The 25,041-nt window shown below is 46.7% G+C and overlaps 1 protein-coding gene across 2 annotated transcripts in view; it reads right to left on the minus strand.

The window, feature by feature from the left end:
- The window catches only part of LOC100620627 (two pore channel protein 2), a 42,176-nt gene extending 17,135 nt beyond the window's left edge, over nt 1-25,041 (minus strand). For both annotated transcript variants that reach the window (XM_085016068.1, XM_085016067.1), the window contains exons 1-9: nt 24,886-25,041; nt 14,531-14,619; nt 12,678-12,792; nt 10,458-10,586; nt 7,874-7,990; nt 7,661-7,779; nt 7,337-7,438; nt 5,629-5,755; nt 2,405-2,606 (exon numbers count right to left, since the gene is read on the minus strand). In XM_085016068.1, coding sequence (XP_084872194.1) covers nt 2,405-2,606; nt 5,629-5,755; nt 7,337-7,438; nt 7,661-7,779; nt 7,874-7,990; nt 10,458-10,586; nt 12,678-12,792; nt 14,531-14,619; nt 24,886-24,960 — 1,075 coding nt within the window. In that variant the 5' untranslated portion in view covers nt 24,961-25,041. The remainder of the gene's footprint in view (nt 1-2,404; nt 2,607-5,628; nt 5,756-7,336; nt 7,439-7,660; nt 7,780-7,873; nt 7,991-10,457; nt 10,587-12,677; nt 12,793-14,530; nt 14,620-24,885) is intronic.

Below are 25,041 nucleotides of genomic sequence, written 5' to 3' on the forward strand. Positions count from 1 at the left end.
CCCGACTGTGTCCTGGGGACCATGTGTATCTTTTCTAGAGGAGCAGGAGATACTCAAGGATACAGGCCTCACTATCCAAAGACTCCTAAAAGCCCCTGCTCCTGGATTTGGGACATCTTACCTTGCAAGGAATTCATGCTATAGGAGGAATCACCAAGAAAGTTTACAAAGCCCTAAAGATTCATCAACATCTCCAGAGGCCCAATTATCTAGAAGCAGCAGAGGTACTAAGTCAATAAAGGAGAATTCTCAGAAACAGAGGGGTCGAGGTCTGAGACCCCTGGACTAACTGGTCAGCCACCCCACCCCAGTTCTTACAGTGAAGGATCCAAGGGCGCCCAGGTCCTGGCCTCTCCTCCACATCCCAGAGCAGAGTCTCCAGAGTGGGGTCCCTGGGCCCTTGCTGGTTCTGTCCCCAGAGGTCTTCTTACCCACCCATGAGATCAATTCCAAAAATTTAGAAATTTATAGAACAACTGACAGAATCATTTCATGTCCTTTGACTCTAATAATGAAAAATTGGGACTTGGATTTTACATGGTATTGTATTTATTTCTCTGGGTTATATTTTACAGAGGTATTCAGATCCATGACAGGTTGGAAATTAAAAAGCTTCACTGCACTTCCCAAAAGACTCAAGAAGTTACACAGGATCAAGGGTTACACAGGTGTCCTTCCCTCACCATGAGCAAAACTCTACCCTCGACATGCAGATGGCACAGCCACTCCCAATCCCTAGAGGGGCAGAAGCCTGGCACCTGAGCAGACACTCAGAGCCATGCCATCCAGTGGTGTGGCTGATGGGATGGGCACAGGGCTCTCTGGGAGGTGCCTGTCAAGTCCCACTGACTTTCCATCCTGGATCCAAAACCCTCATTGGACGATGGTAGCAGGACTTTTCAGTAGCATCTTCCCACACATTTTCCCACACACTTTTGCCTGAAAAGTCAAGTAAGTTACAGAAAATCACTGTCATTTTCTACTTTGCACACAGGCACAGAGTCATAAGAAAGACCATGACTCTGATGGACAGGTCTGAGAGTCCTTGTCTCACATATGTTTATGTCCTATCAGACCTACCGCTCCACTTGGGTGTGTTTCCATCTAGACCTTTCCTGAAACTGGTGAAATGAGGGGGTCTTACTGTTTAGTCACCTCACATCTTTCCCTTTGCTACCTTCATGGTCCTTTTTTTTTTTTTTGGCTGCACCCAAGGCATATGGAAGTTCTCAGACAAGGGATCAAATCCAAGCCACATGCAGCAACAATGGATCTTTAACCCACTGTGCCAGGTTGGGGATTGATTCTGTGCCTTATCAGCAACCTGGGCTGCTGCAGAAACAACACTGATACTTAACCTGCTGTGCCACAGTGGGAACTTCTTCACAGTCATTTTTAATGTCACTGAAATTTCCTGTTAAGTGGCTCTCAGAATTTGAGGCTACTTAGCATAAGGATAAAAATCAAGGGCCTTAAAGTCAGAGGGCCTGTTCCACACTACAGCTGTGTGGCCCTGGGCACACGAATTCACCCCTTTGAGTCTCAGTTTCCATACAAGGCTTCCACCTGGGTGAGTCTGGGGAATATCTCACATACACACACAAATACACACACACACTGATCACGGCAGAGCTGCACGAGGCAAGCATGCACCAATATTGAGCATTGCTGACAATACTACCAACTGCTAACACATGAACATTCACGTTACTTTCAACATCCCACTCACACATGCTAAATGCAATGTATTTTATATTATTTAAAAAAAATTGTTTTTTCTTTTTAGGGCCACACCCAATAGCATATGGAAGTTCCCAGGGTAGGGGTCACATTGGAGATGCTGTAGCTGCCAGCCTACACCACAGCCACAGCAATGAGGAATCTGAGTCATGTCTATGACCTACACCACAGCTCACAGATCTTCTCCCACCAAGATCTTCTCCAGATCTTCCCTCCAAGATCTCCCACCAGATCTTCTCCCACCAAGAAAGGCCAAGGATCGAACTTGCATCTTTCATGGATGCAAGTCAGATTCGTTTCCTAGGTGCTACAACGGGAACTCCTCTAAATGCAATTTAGATGTTTATGTATACAGCCCTCTCCCATTTTTTAGATGAGCTCCCCAAAACAGAATCCCAGGAGGGGGATGACCATGGTACAAGGTGAAGGGCTTCTGGATGGCTTATCACCTGCTGACAACATGCACAGAGACAACCCTGTCAGGACACAGCATCAGGACCCTCATTCCACTGTGAGGCTGCCAACAGGGAATGCCAATATACATTTTCATTTGCAAACTTAAGAAAATGAAAAAATACCCCATCCCTTTTAGGAGCCTCCCATCCCCACCCCCAGCCCCACTTTTTGATGCACAGGAATGTTAGCGGCGGCCGAGGCTTCTTACCCACGTGCCCCTTCTGTCCCTCGTCAGAGACCCTCAGAAGGAGCTCCAGGTGGGAGCTGCTGATGTCCGGCGCCACGAGCTTCACCAGCCTCCTCCACTGGGCCTCGATCACCACAAACTCTGTGCCCACCTTGACTTTCAGAATGTTGAAAGCCTCTATCATTTTGTGACGCTTCAGGTAAGCCAGTGTGCGAATCTCATTCTTGAAAGAAACGGAATTGTGTTTTTTAAGAGGACGATTCAAGAAAGCCTCATTTTTTTTCACCTTAAACATTTCAAGGGAATGCAAGAGTCAAAGAAATGTCACCGACAGGTCTGCTCATTTGCAAGGGACCAAAAACTCCCAGCTCCAGGGATGGGTGGCTAATCCCCATCTGTGGAAAGAGAACTCAGCTTACCAAGTGCAAACAAGGAGTGAGAAACAGAGCAGTGGGAGGCATACAGGTCCAAACTCAGCTCTGCCCAGGAGGAGGGGAGATTCCAGAGAGGAAGGAAATCAGGTTTGCTGCTGAGAGAGGGAGACACAGGAGAGGGCGAAGACAGATCTACCATAACATCAGTCAAGGAAGAGAAGAGGCAGGGAGTGAAACTAGGAAGGGGTCCAGGGCAGGAAGGATAGTGGGGCCTGCCAGGAGCTGCCATTTGGCCTGACCATGCAAAGGGAATCTTCCAGAAGGGGAGACCCCCCCAGTTACTGTGGGCCACCTCCATGCCCACCCTACTGCTCCCTGTAGGCCTGGTAATCAATATCATCACTTCATTGATTACATAGCTAGACCGTAAAACCTTTTATTTTTCACTTTTCTATTTATTTATTTATTTATTTTGCTTTTTAGGGCCTCACCTGTGGCATATGGAGTTTCCCAGGCTAGGGTCTGGCCTACACCACAGCCACAGGAACCCCAGATCCAAGCCACATCGGCGACCTACACTGCAGCTTGTGGCAATGCCAGATCCCTAACCCACTGAGAGTGGCCAAGGATCGAACCCATATTCTCATGGAGAAAATGCTGGGTTCTTCACCCTCTGTGCCACAACAGAACTCCTTAAATTCTTTTTTTTTTAATTGAAGTATAGTTAATATATAACGTTGTGTTAGTTTCCAGTGTATAGCAGAATGATTCAGATAGATAGATGGATGGATGGATGGATAGATAGATAGATGAGATATAGATATATATATATACAATTTTTCATATGCTTTTCTATTATAGATTACTATAAGACATTGACTACAGTTCCCTGTGCTATACAGTGGGACTTGGACATTGTTGTTTATCTATTTTATATATAGTAGTTTGTTTCTACTAATCCCAAATTCCTAATTTATCCCTTCTCCTTTTCCCCTTTGGTAGCTGTAAGTTTGTTTGATATGTCTGTGAGTCTGTTCCTGTTTTGTAAACAAATTCATTTGTATCATATTTGAGATTCCACACGAAAGTGATATTATGTGTATTTGTCTTTCTCGTTCAGATTTACTTCACTTAGTCTGATCATCTCTAGGTCCATCCCTGTTGCTGCAAATGGCACCATTTCATTGTTTTCTATGGCTGAGTGGGGTCCTAGTATCCATTTTCTTTATCCATTTATCTCTTGATGGACACTTAGGTTGCTTCTATGTCCTGGCTATTGTAAGTAGTGCCGCTATGAACATTGGGGTGTAATTATCTTTTCGAGTTAGTTTTCCCTGTATACATGCCCAGGAGTGGGATTGCTGGATCATATGGTATCTCTATTTTTAGTTTTTTAAGGAACCTCTATACTGTTTTCCGCCATGGATGCACTAATTTACATTTCCACCAGGGTCCCTTTACTTCACACCCTCTCCAGCATTTGTGATTTATAGACCTTGAATTCTTAATAGGTGCAGCTGTATCTTCATTGCCTTCAGCTCCTCAGAACTTGGTATGTTTCATAAAGCACATTTAAGACATGCTTGCTGACTGATTCAAGATTAATTTTTGAGGAGTGTTACCCAAAGAAACACTTCCTTGGGGGAGAGGAAGGAGACGCAGCACCTCTGTCCAGCACCCCACACTCTCTGGGACAGCCTCATTCTGCTCCGAGGGAGGAAGTCAGAGAAGGAGGGTCACTGGGACTCAGGCCCAGCCCTGGGGTCAGGAGCAGTGGAGGTTCCCACAATGCACAGAGTCCTCAGGGCCTGGACAGGCCAGACACCTTCAAAGGGAGGTGGGCCAGCTCCTAGACTCAGCCCTACATCCCCCTTCTCCTTAGCTACAAACAGTTAAGTTCTCCAGACTGCCTACCTGCTCCCTGGTGGGAATATCTCTGAGCAAAGAAAAATTCATTCAAACCCAAAGGCTGGAATGCAAAAGGCTGTGTCTTAAGGAAAATGATCCTTCAATGAAATGTTTATCTGTGTGATTAGTTTCACAATTCGCAAAGACAGCCAATGAGAGATATGTGTGCAGGGGAGGGGCAGGCAGTTGAGATGAGTGAGGTATCCTGGTAGATTCCAGACTAGAAACAGAACAGGCTCTACCCCAAGCACTCAGAAGCCTCTGCCCACCCAACATGCCCAGGAATTCTCCAGACATCAACCAAACAGGAAGGCACCAGGGAAGAAACTGTTGGCTTGAAGGTGTTTCTGCTTCTGTTGGAGGAGGAAAAGGAGCTGGAAGCTTGAAGAATATCCCCAATAATACACAAAACATTTCAAGGAACCATGAACAGTTAGATGCATTAAGAGTGAGACACAGGAGTCCCGACTATGGCTCAGCAGTAATGAACCCAACTAGTATCCATGAGGACACAGGTTCAATCCCTGGCCTCACTCAGTGGGTTAAGGATCTGGCATTTCCCTGAGCTGTGGTGTAGGTTGAAGATGCAGCTGGGGTCCCACATTGCTGTGGCTGTGGTGTAGGGCTGCAGCTCTGATTCAACCCCTAGCCTTGGAACTTCCATATCCCACACATTTGGCTCTAAAATGCGGAAAAAAAAAAGAAAGAAAGAAAGAAAGGAAGGAAAAAAGGAAAAAAAGAGTGAGGTGCAAAGCCAGGACCTGCCCCTGCCCATGAGGTTGGGACACACTGTCGGACTCCTCTCAGACTGGCAAAGAGCCTCGAGGCCCCACAGGCCACCAGATAAGTCTTCAGATTCACCAAAGCAAAAGGAGAAAGGACAGGTTCAAATATTTAGCAAATGCCCTCTCCAGCCTCCCTGCCACTGCACCCAGGATCCGACCCCTGGATCACGTGTGTTACCTTTAAGTGCTTCCTGTAATTGTTGTAGACAACAGCCAGAAAGACGGACATGAAGATGTAGGTGTTGATGATGATGTAGGTTATGAAGAAGAGCGAATACCACCAACTGAACTCATAGGCAGGCATCCTAGAAGAAGATAATCACTGTTCATGGGACTGAGCTCTGGGGACATCCCACAGGGACCAGCCATGTGCACAGGCCCGGGAGAACCTTCCCTAACTCCCAAACAGCATGGTTGGGCCTCGAAGCCATCACCATCCTTAATGCTAGACAGCTCGCTTCAAACCTGCCTTCTAATATTCTTAGTGCCTCGGAGAGATGCCAACCATTAAAGCAAGCAGGACCTTGGAGCTCGGCCCAATTCAACGCCCTCCCTTCACTATGAGAAAATCAAAGCCCTGAAAAGAGAGCGACGTGCCCAGAACTGCAGAAGGAATCCTAACTGCAGCCTGGGTTTACTCTCAGGGCTCGTCGGGGACACAGACTCCCTTGCTACGGGGCAGATAATTTTCTATCCCCACTGGGACTTTAAGAATGAGAGGAGTGCCATTAATAATGGCACCAGAACAAAAGGCATAACCTGGGAGGCATGCTCACACCGCATGTAATGGAAACTGGGTTTTGTACAGAAGGCGATGTTGGGGGTTGCAGCTGAGGGTCTGAGGGCAAGACCCAAGAAGAGACAAGGAGGGCCAGGAACTTCACCTTGCTTCCTTTTGGCCAGAGCCAAGCCCGTGAGTGAGCCACCAACCCAGAACAAATTGACATGACGGTCCCACACAGAGTTGGGTGACAGAAAACCCGCCCCTTTCCCCTAAGTGCAGTGTGGGAAGAGATGGCCCAGATGTTTGCAGCTGGAACTCAACCCCCAATGGTGAACCCCAAGAGCTCTCTGCTAGGTGTAGCACCATCAAATAAGCTTACCTCCACACGTGAGGCAAATCCCTAACACAAAACACATGATGTTTTTCTCCTCAATAATGTCCACATGTGTGGAGAATTACCCTTGGGAGGTGGGGGGAGGTGACAACCACTAATCTTAACCTTTTTTTCCTGTTTCATTTCATCAGAAAACCACATCACTGCTTAGGAGAACAAGCCATGATTCCTTTACAAAAAATGATTTGGGTGTCTGAACTCAACACTCAAAATCCCAGAATAGAAAGTGGGCTTAAATATTTGAGCTGTATCTCCAGAGATGTCTCCTGTTGCTTTCAGGGTTTTTGTTTGTTTGTTTCTTTCTTTCTTTCTTTTGAGGGCCGCACCTGCGGCACATGGAGGTTCCCAGGCCAGGAGTCGAATCGGAGCTACAGCCGCCGGCCTACACCACAGCCAGAGCCACAGCCACAGCAGATCCAAGCCATGTCTGTGAGCTACACCACAGCTCACAGCAACGCTGGATCCTCAATCCTCTGAGCGAGGCCAGGGATTGAACCTGTGTCCCCATGGATGCTAGTCAGATTTGTTTCCACTGAGCCACAATGGGAACTCCAGGCTTTTTGTTTTAAATTCATCTAAATTTGGGTCTAAGCACAGAGGAGAGTAGGCTATCGTTCATGTTGACATTTTGCACTCCTCAAAAATTTTACGAGTATGAATAGTTGAAATATGAAAATCACTATTTTTTTCTCTTACAGCTGCTTTTAACAAAGTGAATTGGGTTAAGGTAAAAGATGTTGGGGGAACCTGAGCCAGGGTCTCACGTACATGACGTCAGGGCTGTTCGCTGTGGTGACCAGCACGTAGAGCTCAAACGTGATGTCCAGGATGTTGGTGAAGTAGGGCGACCCTTCCACTGTTTTAAGACCCCTCAGAAGAACAAACAACACAGAGTGAAAAAACCCACATCATGAAGCCATAATGAAGCTGTGGTTTCCAACCTACTCTCCCCCCTCCCCGCCCCACTTTCGAGAGCACTGCTGGAATGTCTGAATGAGGAAGACGCCCTCTGGTGACCCATTCTGCCACCCACATGCCAAACCCAAAGGTGGGAGAATTCCCTGGCAGAAACTTCCAGAGTGGGGCTCTCACCTATTCCCAAAAAGCTTCAAGGCCATGAGGGAAAATATCAGCACACTGAAGATGAACAAGAGGAAGACGTAGAGGATATCGGGAAGGGTGTTCCGGATGCTTCGGAAAGCCCTTCGGATCTGTGACGGCAAGATTCCATTTCATTTATGGGAAATCAGCTAATTCCCTGCAAATGTAAAAACCACACCCTGGTGTGTCATTAGTCATCCTTACCTGACGACTTTCGGGGAAGTTAATGAGGAAGACTGGCCTTAAGGCCCTTGACCATCGAACAGCATGGATGTTAACAGCTTCCAGGGACCCATAGATAATCAGATCAATCAAAGTCAGCTGTGAGAGACACAGGACAGAGGTGTCGGTACTGTTAGGGGTCAGGGGAAGTGACCATGTGAATGTATGTTCACCGACCCAGAAGGAGGGTCACAATCCATCATGGAAAAAAGCAAGTTTCATAAACTTGGGGTGTTGCAAGCTGTGGCGTGGGTCTCAGATGCAGCATTGATCTGGGGTTGCCATGATTGTGGCGCAGGCCTGCAGCCGCCTAGCCCAGGAACTTCCATATGCAGCAGGTGCAGCCTTAAAAAGAAAGAAAAAAGACCAGGTCCGTACTCTGTGTCCTCTGAGTGTTCAGCAGACATGCGAAGGAAACTCAAAGCAAATATTCAGAGAAAGTTTAAGAAAAGACAGCGCATGTTCTAGGCCCAAGAGACACTGCGTGTGGAGTAGCAGGCAGCTCAGGCGGCTGGAGTGGAGAGGACCCTGGTGGACCCACATTTGCAGGATGGGTGGCGTCAGAGGGATCCACAGTCTGCAGGGCTCACAGACATTGTTCTGAGCAAGGGAGGGTCGGGATCTGAAGTGTGCCTCCGAGAATTCATCCAGCAGTGACATATCAAACACAGAGATTAAGGGATCTGAGCTTCAGGTGACCACGGCAGTTCCTGAAAGGGTTGACAGGGGCCTGGGCCACATCATTAGAACAGAATGGCGTGTAGCAGAGATAACACGCTGCCACATCAGACACGACAGCGCCCCTAGTGGGGAGAAGGGGAGAGGGGCATGGAGAGGATGGGGGAGAGAGGGAACCTTCAACAGGACTTGGAGTGAGTGAGTGATGGGAGAGAAAGCACCGCAGACCAAGGAGGAATAGCTACACGAGTCGTGGGAAGGAGAGGGTGGGGTTGGCCCCATTGAGTGTGAGCTGCAACGCCGATGGGGAAACAACAAGCAAGCAGCTGGCTCTGGATTAAAGAAATTCAGAGAAGAAACCAGTATCTGCTCCAGCCTGGGGACTCCACCACCACCACCAACTTTTCACAGAAGCTCTGAGATTAGATGGCCTGATGGGGAAAGGAGAGCAAGTAGAAAGAGCAGAGCGAGGTCACTGAGCCTTGGTTAATGGGGAAGAACCATGGTTCAGGCAGTCTGGCTGCTGGGCCGAGATGCTAATTATGATGCCCCCTCAGCTAGTCACTGCCCTGGCCCCTCTGCTCCTCACAGCAGAATCTCAACACATTACCCTGCCCCACTTGGCATGACTACTTAGCATATATCCTTCCAGTTTTTTCTATGGCTCTCTCATGCTCTTTCTTCTTTTCTTTTAACAAAGATGTGCTCCAACTGTATAGTAACCTGTTCTTTTGACTTAATAGACAATGAGCATCTCTCCTTGATAACAGACACGTTTATGCCTTTAAGGCCATTTTAAAGGGCTGTGTGGATGTGCCATATTTTATTTATTTCCTACTGTCAGGAAACCCAGTTGTTTCCAGTTGGGTCTTTGTTTTTGTTTTTGCTTTTTAGGGCCACACCCTCGTCAGATGGAAGTTCCCAGGCTAGGGATCAAACTGGAGCTGCAGCTGCCAGCCACAGCCACGACCACACAGGATCCGGCTTCAACCTAGACCACAGCTCAGGGCAACACGGGATCCTTAACCCACTGAGCGAGGCCAAGGATCAAACCCACATCCTAATGGATACTAATTGGGTTCATAACCTGCTGAGCCCACAATGGGAACTCCCTCTAATTTTTCAGTGTTATGAACAGCTCAGCCATGACCAATCTTGTGACTAAATCATTGAACACATCCTTCTTTCCTAAAGATCATGTTCCAGGAATGGAAATCCAGGTGCAAACACATGCATACCTAAGGCTTTTGAAAGGAACTGCCAACTTCCAGAAAGACAGACAGCATACCCCCTCCAGTAGACTCTGATGTGTTCTTATTTTCAATCTTGCTAACATTGTTTTATAGGCAAATACATGGTATTTTTTTGCAGCTTTAAAACATATGTCTTAATTAGACATTTTCCCCTATTTGCTATTCTTTTTTCTAAATATTTTTAAAATGTTTATTTTTATGAAAGTAGAGTTGATTTACAATGTTATGCCAATTTCTGCTGTAGAGATTATTTATTTCTTCTTTTAGGAGATGCCTTCACCTATTTTTTTATTTACTTTTTTTAAAATTAGAGTATAGCTGACTTACAAAGTTGTGTCAATTTCTGCTGTTCAGCACAGTGACCCAGTCATACATATATATACACATTCTTCTCCTATTTTTCTTCTGCAGTTTCTGTCTCTCTCTGATTTCAAAGTGCTATTGAAATGTTAGAATCTTCACACTGTCCAATTGGTGCTTCAGCTGTGGTTTGCCAGCAGCGGTGCTGACTGGTATTTGCTAGGGCAACATCTGTCTTTATTTCTTGAGCCAAAGCACACCTCTTCAGTGTTTGCTCTTCCTGGTTTTCCTGCCTCTGACCACAAACTCTCAAAGGCACTGTCACAAGCACTCACCACGATGGTTACCATGAGGCAGATGTTTTTCGTATCCTTCCAGAAAACCATCTGAGGAGTGACTTTCGCAAAGTGTACGAGTCTCCCAAAGAACACAGTCAGGCAGAGCACTTCAGCAATTGAGGTAGCCTGTGGCATAAGACAGAGAGGGAGCCAGTACCCTGCCGCTCAGAGGATGGGCCTTGGTTCACTCATACTCCCCCACCACCCCCATAGAATTAGCCATGTCCCTTCATTTTACTGACAGCTGCAGCAAAATTCTTTGCTGGTTGGAATGGATTTTTTCCTCTTAAAAGTAAACCTGCTCTGGAACCACAAATCCCATGACTCAACTGGCAGGGCTTCATGGGGAGTGGGTAGGGGGGCTGCATCAGCAGGCAGAGGACCCCCAGAAGCCATTTCCCCAGAAAAGGGGAAGTCAGGCCCGGCAGAAGCAGGCATCTCCTATGCTCTCCAATTACCCACTCAGAATAGACATCTAGATGTTCAGTTTCTCTAGGAACAACTCTCCAAAGATGTGTTTTGACATGCCAGGTCACTCCTTAGGCATCGTGGCCCTGCTGTCTTGCTGCCTGTATTTGGCTGGATAGAGGAGAGAACAGAGGCCACTGGCCCCCTGCAAAGTCCTGGCTATCTCCTCTGTGGGATACAGGGCACTGGACAGTGTGGCTCAGGACAGGGAGATGCAAAGGTGTGGAGGGCTGGTGGGAACAAACTTCCTAAGAGTCGGAGACAGGAGGTAGGTACTTGCTCTGGGCCCTGAAAACAGCAGGTGACACAATTTCTCCACCCATCACCCTAGTGCTCATGAGTCCTGGGCCTGGCTATGAGCTGCAAACATCCTAGCTTTCAGCCTGTTCACACTTGAGGGGCTACAGAGACTCACTGTCAAGGCCGGGTTGGCCAAAGGGTCTAGGGCAATGCCAGGATGCCCTTGCTCAAAATAAGGTTGTCTTGGTAAATGCTGGATCTGGACCAAAGCCCTCCCTAATGCATGTATTTTTGAAGTACAAATGCTAGCTGAAGGCATACTCTGGAACTCAGGCAGCCAAGCCCAAGCTCTATGTGACCAATAACAAACAGAAGAGTGAGGACTGGGAAGGGAGGCCAGGGGCCGAGAAGAGGCCATGTGGAAGTCTCACCTCGGCCAGCAAGGGCCAGGGCTGGGGTGAAACCCACTCCGTCCAGGTCTGTGAATGCCCAGCCCTGCCGCTTCAGACTTTGTTCGACAGTCACTGGGCCAAAAGCTTTCCACCCAGAGACTTCATTAATCATGGCTGCCCCATCATTAGGAAGCATGGAAGACCATCAACTTGGATGGCCTCGAGTGAACCACACTTCCAGTTTTCACCCTCTTGTGCAGGGTCCTGTCCTGTTGGCTCAGGACAGGATGGGCTTTGGCCAGCAGGACATCAGCAGGTTGCTGCAAGGTGGATGGGGCTTGCACACTAGATTGCTCCTTTCTGGAACCCCACCCCTGGCATTTGGGAGAAGCCTAAGCTACAGGGAATGGCTGTGTGGCCCACAGCTCCAGCCAGCAGGGTTCCCAGCTGCCAGCCAGCAGCAGCTGCCAGCCTCCAGAGATCTACTACCCCAGCCAACGTGAAAATCTGCCCAGCTGAGCCCAGTCACCCACAGAATCATGGGAGATCATAAAAGCCCATTCTTTAAGTCAAGGGCTCAGTGAATTTTATCTGTCAAAGGACCATATGGTAAATATTTTAGGCTTTGCAAGTCATAGTCTGTCACAACAACTCTGAGAGGTGAGAGCAGTGTTGAGTCAGGAGTCAATGTGGGCAGTCATCAACTAATTACTCAGGCCCCTCTGGAGTATCGGGGTGATTTGATGTATTGCTGAAAAGCACCTATAAATAACGACTTATGACAATGAAAAAAAGCTGGGAACATGGCAAGTACAACAAGTCACATGTTCCCCTATATTTTGACATCATCTACTTGGCATTAAAGAAATATGCTTTTTAAAACATCATCTGCCAATCCAATTTATCCTTGCAGGCACAGAAGACCAAAAACTGCTACCCCCTTTCCAATGCCTTACGGTGAAAGCACCAGCTCAGAATTCCTCCACCCCCTTTCCCCAGCAAGAAAAATAAAACCAAATTCATGTCTATTGATATCTGAGGTAAAAAGAAGGAAGAGGCTTGGAGTCCAACTCATATATGACAAGGTTCAATTAGCCATTCTGTGTTGGAGGCTTACCAAGAAAGGGAGTGGGAGCCACGCTGGTTCCTCAAAGAAGGCGAGAGCCAGGTCCACACAAATGAAGAAGTAGGTGGCTGCCCGCATTGTCCAGTGGTTATAGAAACAGTAAAGCCTAGAGCAGAGAAGAATAAAGGAGGTTACAAACAAGGAGCAGGAGGAAGTCCCGGTATGGCTCGCCACTAAAGAACCTGACTAGTATCCACAAGGACGTGGGTTTGATCCCTGGCCTCACTCAGTGGGTTAAGGATTCAGCATTGCCTCAAGCTATGGTGTGGGTCACAGACAAAGCTTGGATCTCGTGTTGCTGTGGCTGTAGTGTAGGCCAGCAGCTGCAGCTCTAATTCAACCCCTAGCCTGGGAACTTTCATATGCCGCAGGTGCAGCCCTGAAAAAACCCCAAAGGATCAGGAGTTAAATAGCGTCTCAACATCCCATTAGAAGAAGACTGGTGGTCTAGTGGTTAGAACACTGCATGTCATATCATAGCTAAAAAAAAAAAAAAAAACAAAGAAGAGTAATGGGAGGTAAAACGCGAAGTCTGGTCTCTGGCCACATTTCCTTTCAATTCTAGAGGTGGAGGAACAGCATTTAATTGAGCATACACTCCAAAATGATATCAGGGGAGAAAATCAAGGATATTATCATATCTCAAAGCACATTTCTTACCAGTCTCAAGCTAGGATTAGGACCCTCCTCATTGGGTGGTTGTGGCCAGAAAAGGTACCTTTACAGGACCAAGGCAGAGCAAAGCCTCAGCTGGAGTGATGGGCTACTGCGTGGCTGATGAGACTAGCTGACTTGTAATGCACAGAAGCCCATCTCCGGGCCTGGTAGGCACCCAGAAGGCCTTGCAGTCACATGGTTCTCTTTCTGATGGAGGGACAGTTCCCCCAACTTCCTCTACAGCATCCAAGGGTGAGGCATTCACTTTTTGGAGGTGCTGACACTCAGCCCTGATGATAAGAATTTTTTTTTTCCTCCTGAGCCAAATCTTTGGTTTTTAGTTCAACTCTTAGGGGGGTGAAGGAGAAAAAAAAACTGAATTCTCATAAAAAGAACAAATGTCTGAATTGCATCAAAAGGCCACAGAAAGAAAAAGAAGAAATCTTCTTTTCATTGAGGTGGCGACAACTATGTCTAGGAGGAAAAGATGATGACGTGTTTTTAACTTGGGTCCTTGTCTCCTGTCCTGGGTGTTATTCATCTGTGCATTTATCTGTGCTTAGTACATCTGAGTGCTTCCCCACCTATGAGGCACCACACTCTTACAACCTAAAAAAAAAAAAAATCATTGGATTTTCTCCAATTCTATGTGCTAAACCCTATACACTTCTCAAAATATTTGTTGAAACAACATCTTCGGTTTAGGTTCAACTTCAAGAATATGAAGTGCTGCCTGTGGTCTATGGAACGACTGGCCAATGAGGATGTGCTGTATAGCACAGGGAACCCTACCCAATATTCTGTGATCATCTATAGGGGAAAAGAATCTGAAAAAGAAAAAAAAAAACACGAATCCAATAAAGGCAAAACTCTAAAAAGAGAAAGCAGACAGTGGTTGCCAGCAGATCTGGGAAAGGATCTTGCTACACAGGGAAATTTTCGGGTCAATGGTAACATTATACATTATGCTTCTGATGGTGGTTAAGTGACTATGGGTTTATCGACACCCATCATGCTGTAAAATGAGTGAATTTTTAATGCAAATTCTAGCTTACTATATCTGATGTTAAAACAGAGTGAAAAGGAACAAACAAACAAAAAATGAACAGGAAATGCTCAAGGACAAGTGATTCCAGGTGACAGTTTAACATTAACAAGGACAAGTGATTCCAGGTGACATTAATTACCTGATGGCCTGAGGGGATGTTTCAAATGGAACATTTCTGTTGTACTGGGCATCAGAAACGTAAGCAGCTGCCAGGAGAAGGTCCTGGTCCTGGTTGGGAGAAAGTACAAAAAGTAACTCCTCTTCACATCTCCCTCTGCCCCCACTCTCATCAGAGGGACCCAACATTAAAAGGACCATATGTTCACCTTCAGATATTTTCTGGGCAATGAGAATCCTGCAGTGGGGCTGAGATGCAGGCATGCTTAACTTTCTTGAACTCACATGAAGGTTCTCAGAGGAGGAAATGAAAACAAGAAAGCACTGAATAGTACACACAGATGTACTTAAATGGTATATTCATACAGGCTTATATACACCTATATATTGGTATAAACGAAATCACATTTAGGCTACTTGATGGTAGTTAGAGGGATTTTCAAGTGTACTTTTGACAAGTAAATTTTTCCCTTTCTTGATGATTTTTTTTTCTTTCTTTCTTTTTTATGGTCACATCCGAGGCTGAGGCAAGTTCCCAGGCCAGGGACTGAACCTGCACCTCCTCAGCAACCCAAGCCGCTGCAGTCAGATTCTTAACCCACTGAGCCACAGCAGGAACTCCCTCTTGATGTCTTTTGTACTAAACTCCTTCTCAAGGTACAACCCCACTCTATACATAAACATTATTTTAAAATAATAAAATTGTCTTCAAATGATACAAAGCTTATTTGTTCTTCATTCAATATATTCTGGATCTTTTTTTCATGGCAATATATATATATAGTATACATAGATCTAACCTATTCTTTTTAAGAAATACCTCTTACTTTAAGTAGTTTCCTCTTTGAATATATTTTGAACACAATTACATTAACTAATTATATATATATATATATATATATGTGTGTGTGTGTGTATATTACACATACACATATACTTGTACCATATAAGTACTTTTGTGAGATGGAGTATAATTTGTGGGTGGAAGGTATATCATTTTCTATTTTGATAGGTACAACCAAGTTGTCTTCCCCAAAGCTATACATTTTATATGCCTCAAAATAGTAAGCAACACACATGTTCTCCCGCTTCTCACCAATATTAATGTGATTGTAAGTGGTTGATAATATCTGGCCAACCAAAGGAACATCATGAGCTTTAGTTTAACTTGCCAGTGACCTGTACCACTGAGCCTCATTGGTAATGACTCCCACTTCTGATTCTGTATAACTTAAAGAACACATAGAAGCAGACTAGCTATTTATACCTTCCTATATATTTCAGAACAGAACACAACTTGATTATCTAAATGATTAACAGAGCTACCTCCTCAAAGTAGAAGATCTCTTCCTTCCTGGATTGGAATGGTATGAATTGAAATCTCTTACTGTCAAGCTAGTCATTTCTTTGGTTTTCTTTTAGGGCCACACCTGCAGCATATGGAAGTTCCTGGGCTAGGGGTTGAAACCGGAGCTACAGCTGCCAGCCTACACCACAGCCACAGCAACACCAGATCCAAGCTGCATCTGGAATCTATGCCATAGTTTGCAGCACTGCCAGATCCTGACCCCACTGAGCGAGGCCAGGGATCAAACCCCTATCCTCATGGATGCTAGTCAGGTTCTTAACACATGGAGCCACAACAGGAACTCCCAAGCTAGTGAATCTTGAAAATGCATGAAATACTCAGGGAGGTCAAAAAAATCCCAAATTTTATATTTAATCTTCAAAGCAAACATCTATAGAAGATACTTGTATTATTTCATATTGCAACACTTAAAAAAAAATACATTCCAGAGTTCCCATTGTAGCAAGCAGAAACAAATCTGACTAGTAATCATGAGGTTGTGGGTTCAATCCCTGGCCTTGCTTAGTGGGTTAAGGATCCTGTGTTGCTGTGGCTGTGGCTGTGGTGTAGGTCAGCAGCTAGAGCTCCAATTCAACCCCTAGCCTGGGAACCTCCATAAGGCACAGATGCGGCCCTAAAAAGAAAAAAAAAAAGATTAAGTCTTTAACAGACAGTGTACAAAAGAAGACAAGGATAGCAAATAAACACATGAAAAGAAGTTCAACATCATTAGTCACTAGGGAAATACACATTTAAGCCACAGTGACACACCACTGCATTTCCACTAGACTGGCTACAACTAAAGACTGACCACCAAGCCACTGACAAGGATGTGGACATACTGGAACTCTTGTTAATAGGAATGGAAAGTAGTGCATTTACTTTGGAAACCAGTGGTTTCTTGCCCATTCCACTCCTAAGTATTGACCAAAGAGAAAGAAAGCACACATCCATGCAAAGACTTGTATATCCAACCCAAGAATGTGGCTTAAGTCAGACAGGCCATCCCAAAGTTGTTCTAGCAAACACAAGTTCACAGCAGCTCCAAGGCCAAAAATTAGGAACAACCATAATGTTCCACAAACAGGTGAATGGATAAACAAAATCTGATCTATCTATACCAGGAAATACAACTCAACAATAAGAAGGAATTAATTATTGATAAACATAACAGTGTAGATGTATCTCAAAATAATTGTGCTGAGTGAACGAAACCAACCCCTCCCCCTCAAAAAGAGTACCTCCTATATAAGTCTATCTATACAAAACTCTAGAAAATCCAAATTAATCTATAGTGCCAGAAACCAGATCATGAGGAGATGGAGAAAGGGATGGATGCAAACATGCACGAGGAAACTTTTGGGGTGATGGATATGTTTATCACCTTGACTGTGGTATTAACATCACAAGTGTATTCATGTAACAAGACTCACCAAACTATAGACTTTAAGGAAGTATGGTCTGGGGAGTTCCCATCATTGCTCAGTGGTATCGAACTGAACTAGGATCCATGAGGACACGAGTTCAATCCCTGGCCTTGCTCAGTGGGTTAAGGATCTGTTGTTGTAGTGAGCTGTGGTGTAGGTCACAGATGCAGCGTGGATCCCACGTGGCTATGGCTGTGGCGTAGGCCAGCGGTTACAGCTCCTATTTGACCCCTGGCTTAGGAACTTCCATATGCCATGGGTGTGGCCCTGAAAAGACAAAAAAATGAAATAAAATAAAACAAAACAACTATGATTTGGTGCATATCAATTATAACTCAATAAAGCTGTTAAAAATTGCCCTCCAAAAACATAGATGTTTGGATTAAAAATTAATATGGGAGTTCCCATCGTGGCTCAGTGGTTAACGAATCCAACTAGGAACCATGAGGTTGAGGGTTCGATCTCTGGCCTTGCTCAGTGGGTTAATGATCCAGCGTTGCCGTGAGCTGTGGTGTAGGTCAGACTTGGCTCGGATCCCGCGTCGCTGTGGCTCTGGCTTAGGCCAGTGGCTACAGCTCCAATTCAACCCCTAGCCTGGGAACCTCCATATGCCGCGGCAGTGGCCCAAGAAATGGAAAAAAGACAAAAAAAAAAAAAAAAAAAAATGGATCCTTAACCTGAAGCACTACAAGGCAACTCCAAAGGGCTGTTTTTATTTTTTTTAATGAACACGCATTAATTTTAAGAAAGTTCCCTTAAGCCTCCAAAAATCATACTGGGACAGCAAGGAATCCTGATATCAAGGTTTTCAAAAAAATATTTACAGCAGGAGTTCCTGCTGTGGCACTATGGGATTGGTAGCATCTCTGAAGCATAGGTTTGATCCCTGACCCAGCACAGTGGGTTAAGGATTCAGTATTGCCACAGCGGTGGCATGGGTCACAATCGCAGCTCAGATCTGATCCCTAGCCTAGAAACTCCATATGCCACAGGGCAGCCAAAAAAGAACAAAACAAAACAAATATTTAAAGCAAAATCTCTTAAAGGCACCACTGTCCTCAATTCTAAAAAAATGACGGTGATAACATCTTTCCAGTTCCAGAGAAAAGGTCTGTCCATGAGCACGAGCAGTTTGATGATTGTGAATTGGAGATTTACTGTCCACATACCCTACAGGTGGAACATAGGGGAAAAAATTCTCCTCAGCAATTCTTCAGCCAGCCAGGCTCTGGAGGTTCCCTCCAAATGACCTCACTCAGACTCCCAGGCCTTGAAGGATATAAGCACCATGGCACTCCTTGGCTCCTCAGCCATTTGCCCCCTTGCCAGCTGAGCTCAGGCCTGTCCCATTTAAATATGTTAACACTTCCATAATAGCTCCATTACCTTTACACTAACATTTCAAAGCTTTCCCATTCTTAACAGCTAGTATGTTTCTGACCTCTGTCTCCTTTCAAAAATCTCATCTTGAAATCTCATCTGCTCTGTCTTCTGGTTCTACTTGTCTTCCTTCCCTCCATCCCATTTGTGTACAAGTTCTAAGACTTCTGCTCATTTTTTCTTGGGAAGAAGTACTCTCATCAGGCAGACTTATGGTAATGAGCATCCTCACTGGTATTAAGGCCATTGTACATTCCTATAAAACAAATAGTTTTCATCAAACCCAAGAATTATGGCCTACGTTAGACATGTCCCTCCAGAACTGCACATACTTTTCAAGGTAACATGGGAACTGTGGCCCATATCTACCATGAAAATGATAATGACTGAATAGCAAACATTCCGCCAGATGCAGCTGAGAGGTGGCTTCAAACCTCAAAACAGCAGCCTCAGCCTAGGAGAGGCACCAGTGAGAAGATGGATAGCAGTTCTCACCTCCCACATACCATACAATCACCTTCACAGTTTTACTTGGAAAGATCCCATTGCCCACACCAACTGCATCAGAATCTCTAGAAGGTGGATCCCAGGACTGAATTTTTAAAGCTCCCTAGTGACTTCAACGTGTTGTCAAGAGTGAAAAATCACTGGTCTACATCTGGCCACTTTACCACTGTTTTGTGTAGGTTTTTTTTTTTTTTTTTTTTGTCTTTTTTGTCTTTTTGTTGTTGTTGTTGTTGTTGCTATTTCTTGGGCCGCTCCCGCAGCATATGGAGGTTCCCAGGCTAGGGGTTGAATCGGAGCTGTAGCCACCGGCCTACGCCAGAGCCACAGCAACTCGTGATCCGAGCCGCGTCTGCAACCTACACCACAGCTCACGGCAACGCCGGATCGTTAACCCACTGAGCAAGGCCAGGGATCGAACCCGCAACCTCATGGTTCCTAGTCGGATTCATTAACCACTGCGCCACGACGGGAACTCCTGTTTTGTGTAGGTTTTGTATTTTCATGGCATTATGACAATAATTAACTTCTCTTAGTTTTCTTTTTCTCCTTTTTCCCCATATCTGTAGCCCTGCCTTTCTGCTCTCCAAGACTTAAAAACATATTTAAGATTTTTCTGGTTTCTCCTCCCACCCTCCCCACTTGGTAAGCCTTCATTCTGAGGAAGGTGAATAACTTAAATCCCTCAGGGTGAAAGGGAGGGGAGTGTACAGGAAGGAGGGGAGATGGATTCCAGAAGCACTGGTGGAGAGTAAAGAAGTGGAGGAATAAATAACTGTGAGTTCCAGACACCTTTCAGTCAGGAAAGAGGAACCTTGACAAAACTGAAGTTGGTGACAGAAGTGCCTTGAAAAAAAAGCCAATATGCCTTGTTTAGATATAAGAGGATTAGCATAACTTAAGGTAAAGAGAAGTTACCATAAATTTCAAGTAAAATCCTTCCCCATCTCAGTTTTTCCCTGTGGCATCACAAGCCTCATATCTTTTGTCTGTTTCTCTCTGCCTCCATTCTTATGTTATGAGTGTTCTGATGTCTAGAATACACTAGAGATTGCTTTCCCATGCACCCCCATTCAAAAGCTTCAAGGTAGTTCTCTTTGCCTAGAGTGCTCACAGAATCAAAGGTCAAAACCCAGGCTTAGCACTTGGCGGGGGGGAGGGCTGCACCATCCTACCCTCTGTGTTTGCTCTTTTGCTTTCCCTGCAGAAACCCTCTTCTCTGGCCCAAACTGGTGGCCTCATTGTCCACCCATTGTCCCACCACCAGCCCCACTCCCACACCCAATCCCTTGCTGGCCTAAAACTAGGAATATCCTTTCCACTTCCCTTCACTGGGATTCATCTCAAATTTCACTTCTCTATGAGGATTTCTGATACCAGCAGCTCCATTTCCATGTGGGAAGAAGGCCAAGAGAAGCTGGGGTTATGAGGTTTATGGTGAGTCTTCCAACAAAAAAAAAAAAAAAAAAAACCAGCTGCTGAGGGTAAGCCGGGCATGGCCACCAAGGCAGGAAGGTGAGAAAATAGGTGGCAGCTCAGTGTGATTATAAACACCTCTCATCCTCTGAAATGACAACCTGTGGGCCCAGGGCAGCCTGAAGATGTGTTTTCTTTGGCCGGCAGAGGGCTTTCTGGATGCTGGCTACTAACTCAAATTTTTTAAAAACTGGAGCTGACACAAAAATGTGAACCTCTGGTTTCTCTGCGAAAGATCATAACAACTGGTAATGCTGGGCTGTATTTCAGTAAGCTTTTGCAACCCACCCTGATACTCAGTCACCTGAACAAATGCTTATTCTCCCAAATTCTGTGGCTCAGCCAGGCAGTCCTTGTGGTCTGGGCCAATTTAGCTGGTCGCTATGGTCCTCTGGGGTTAGACGGAATGGAACAGCTGCCCTCACATGTCTTGGCCATGTGCATCATGCATCAGGCTGGCCAGGGCTCTCCTACACGATCACAGAGTCCCCAAGAGCATCAGGGGAGCAAGCACCGATGCTCAAGTAATTTTCCTCCTCCACTGGTGTCACATCTGCCATCACCCCATTGGCCAGAGCAAATTCCACCGTCTGTAGTGTCAAGGGCTGGAGAAACCGGGTCCACCTCCTGACATACGGAGTTACAAAGGATCATCACAGAGGGGGAAGGTTTCCAGGATGAGAAGAGTTTGTGGCCATGTTTGCAATCCATGACAGCCCATGTGGCACAACCAACTGGAAGGGGGTCCAGAGGACGTGCCCTCCAGATCACTACAAACCCCAGTTCCCTCTGCGACTGAATCATTCCCACCCAGCCCACTGCCTTTATGTTGCTCTCTGGCCTCTGTGGGCATTTCGGCTTGTGACCACCTAGCTTGACTAACACTCTCCCAAGCCCTCCTGATCACTGCCACTTCCTCCTGCAAAGAACTTCTCTGAAAATCACTATAAGGGAACACCAGGAGACCAAGAGCCTGGAAACAAAATGATCCAAGAGTTGGGCAAACAGGTTTCAGAATAAGCAGATTATAAAAAAAAAAAAAAAAAAAAAAAGAAGAAGCACAGGCACTCCTGCTGTGGCTCAGTGGGTTAAGAACCTGGCTAGTATCCATAAGGATTCGGGTTTGATTCCTCTCCTCGCTCAGTGGGTTAAGGATCTGGCATTGTCCTGTGTTGCCTCGAGCTGCAGCATAGATTGCAGATGTGGCTCTGATCCAGCATTGCTGTGGCTGTGGTGAAGGCCAGCAGCTGAAGCTCTGGTTCGACCCCTAGCCTGGGAACTCCATATGCCGCCGCGGGTGAGGACCTAAAAAAGAAAGAAAAAAAAAAAGCACATAAATAAAGTACCAAGAGGTGACCATATAGAGTCACAAAGAAACAGCACATGACACTGGTTCTTAGCCTTGGCTACATTTTCCATACTCGGTAGCTTTAAAGTTACTGTTGCTCAGATCACACCAGATCAATTAAATCCAGGGATCAAGTCTGAACCCAGATACATTTCCAAGAGGTCCACAGGTAATTCTAACCAACAGCAAGTTTGAGAATCTTAGCATTAGATTCTTTCTTTTTTCTTTTCTTTTTAGGGCTTCAGCTGCAGCATATGGACATTCCCAGGCTACAGGTAGAATCAGAGCTGCAGCTTTGGGTTTCTGCCACGGCCACAGTGCTGCTGGATCTGAGCCACATCTGTGACCTACGCCATAGCTTTCGGCAATGCCAGATCCTTAACCCACTGAATGAGGCCAGGGATCAAACCCACATCCTCATGGATGTCATGCTGGGTTCTTAACCCACTGATCCACAACAGGAACTCCAGCATTGGATTATTTCTATTTCAAAGCTGAAAGTATTGGTAAAAGCAGCTGAACGAGTTGCCATCTTAGTAGCAATGAAAAGAAACTCCAGGCAAAAAAAAAAAAAAAAAAAAAAAAGGTTTTTAAAAAACTACTTGAAAGGAGAGAATGGAAATGTATTTCAGGTGTAGGAAGTTTTTTGTTTTTTCTTTTTTTTCTTTGCTTTTTAGGGTCGCACCTGTGGCATATGGAGGTTCCCAGGCTAGGAGTCGAATCGAAGCTACAGCTGCCAACCCACACCACAGCCACAGCAATGCCAGATCCAAGCCTCATCTGCAACCTACACCACAGCTCACAGCCACGCTGGATCCTTAACCCACTGCACAAGGCCAGGGATCAAACCTGCAACCTCATGTTCCTAGTCAGATTTGTTTCCGCTGTGCCATGACGGGAACTCTGGAAGTTTTTTATTAAGTGACCCAAAACTAACTTTTAAAATAGGTTAACCAGGTCATAATGGCTACCAAGCATCTCAGGTCAGAGTTTCAGCTTAGTGACACAATCATTACCTTTATCTTGAAAAACAGGGTTCAGCTGACAACTGCCTATTGGTACCAGGGTCCTCATTTCTTAGGCCTGCTCCCCTGGGAAAGGTCTTTGAAAGATACTGAGGCATGGAGTTTCCTTGTGGCATAGCAGGTTAAGGATCTGGCGTTGTCACTGCAGCAGCTTGGGGTACTGCTGTTGTGAAGGTTTGACCCATGGCCTGGAAACTTCCACATGCCACAGGTGTAGCCAGGAAAGAAAAAAAGAAAGAGACAGAGAGACAGAGAGAGGAAGAACGAAGTGAGGGAGGGAAAGAGGAAGGGAGGAAGGGAGGGAGGAAGGATGACATAAACAGCTGACCCCTATGGACATGCTTTAAACAATGCCTCACACAGAACTCAGCCAGGACTCTCAGCTGTTTTCAGCCCTCCTCTCACTTCTTGAGGTCTCAAATTATTAGTTTTTTATACTCTTCTTTTATTTTGACAAAGAAACACCAAGTACACAGAGGGACAGATGGACAGTCTTAAACTAATGAGATTTTCTTGCCAGAAAAGACTGGTGGTCACGCTTAGACCCATCATTTTGCAGAATGAGCGGAGCAAGCCTGGGTTGGGTCAGAGCTGGGGACCACGAATCCTTCCTCTCCTCTTTCTCCTTGCCCTGCTCCTCTTTGCTTGGTCTCTTAAAGGATGGGGGACGCTGCAGAATCCACCTGTTGGAAGCCGCCAAACCTTGGGAGACCAGCAGACCAAGAGTGAGCAGTGCCCAGGGCAGGGCTTTCAAAACTCCTACACAAGCCTGCCCTGTGGACAGTCTTGAGCAGCCTACACAGGCCCTCGGAGGAGATGCAGTGACCAAACTAGACAGCATCCTGGAGCTGAAGGGACCAGCTAAGGAGAGGAAGAGGCTAAACACCCTTCACCGCCCTCACACTCACACAACCAAAGGCAATGCAGCACACATAATTGGACCCCCAGAGACCTGAGGCTGGCTTGTAATTATGTGTGCCAGGCTTGGTGCCCTGGACTTGACTGACACCGTGACTCCTCTGAGGTGGGGGTGATTTCTCATCCCTGCCTTACAGAATAGACACCAGAGGCTTCCAACATCTTGTAATTCACTGCTAAGATTTCCTGAATCAGAGCCGAGGCTCTTTCCATTGGAGCTCTGCCTCCCTCTCCAGTCTCTGAGATCTTGTGCAGTGAAAGGAAACAGCCCAAGAAGGACTCCTGAAAGCTCCAAGTCTTCCAAAGCTTCAAAGTTGGAGCAAAAGCAGCGCTGAGCGACTGTGCAGCCCATCTGCTGGGCCCGCGGGGATCGGAAGAGCCAGGGCTGCATTAGCACTCCCAGCCCCACATCCTGCAGCCTTGTTCCCAGGCGTTTCCCTGCAAACGGGACCCTCGCCTGTCTTCTTGTCGCCACGGAGCGGCGTGCGGCGGGCTCGGGCCACCAGATCCGGGGTCACGCCTAATGGTGCCATGGTGACTGGACCCCTAACACGGAGCCTGGGTGCGATCCCAGCTCTGCCCCCGCCCGGGAAAAGAGGCTCTGGGCGGGGGGTGTCGGGAAGCAGGCTTGACAGCTCCTATAAGGACCTGAACGTGTGGGACTGCGGCCTGGGGCAGGGCGCTTCTGTGCTCCTACGCTATGCGCTTCCCGCACCCGGAGCACCCGGAGCACCCGCAGCACCCGGAGCACCCGGAGCACCCGGAGCACCCGGAGGACCCGGAGGGCAGAGGAAGCCCGGGGGTGGAGGAGCTCTACGATCGCCTCCCCCACCCCCAGGGCCCTTGTTCCCAGCCTCCCCACTGGCTAGGCGTGGGATCGCGCTCCACCCGGGGACAGCGGGCGCGGAGCCGAGGACGCTGCCGTCTGCGCGCGGCCACCGGCTCTCTTACCTCCAGGGCGGGCGGCTCCTGGTAGGGCGGCGAGGGCGGGCGGTGCATCCCCGCCAGTTGGCGGGCTCCTGGCATCGCCGCGGGGACGCGGGAGCGTCGGGGCGGCGAGCAGCGGACTTTGCCCTCCGACCGCGAGAGGCCGGGTCCCTGCGCGCC

Source organism: Sus scrofa, chromosome 3 (genome assembly GCF_054392235.1).
Source record: "Sus scrofa isolate SSC_HxYL_T2T_F1_AM1 chromosome 3, Sscrofa_HxYL_maternal_Yorkshire_Landrace_v2.0, whole genome shotgun sequence".
NCBI lineage: Eukaryota > Metazoa > Chordata > Mammalia > Artiodactyla > Suidae > Sus > Sus scrofa.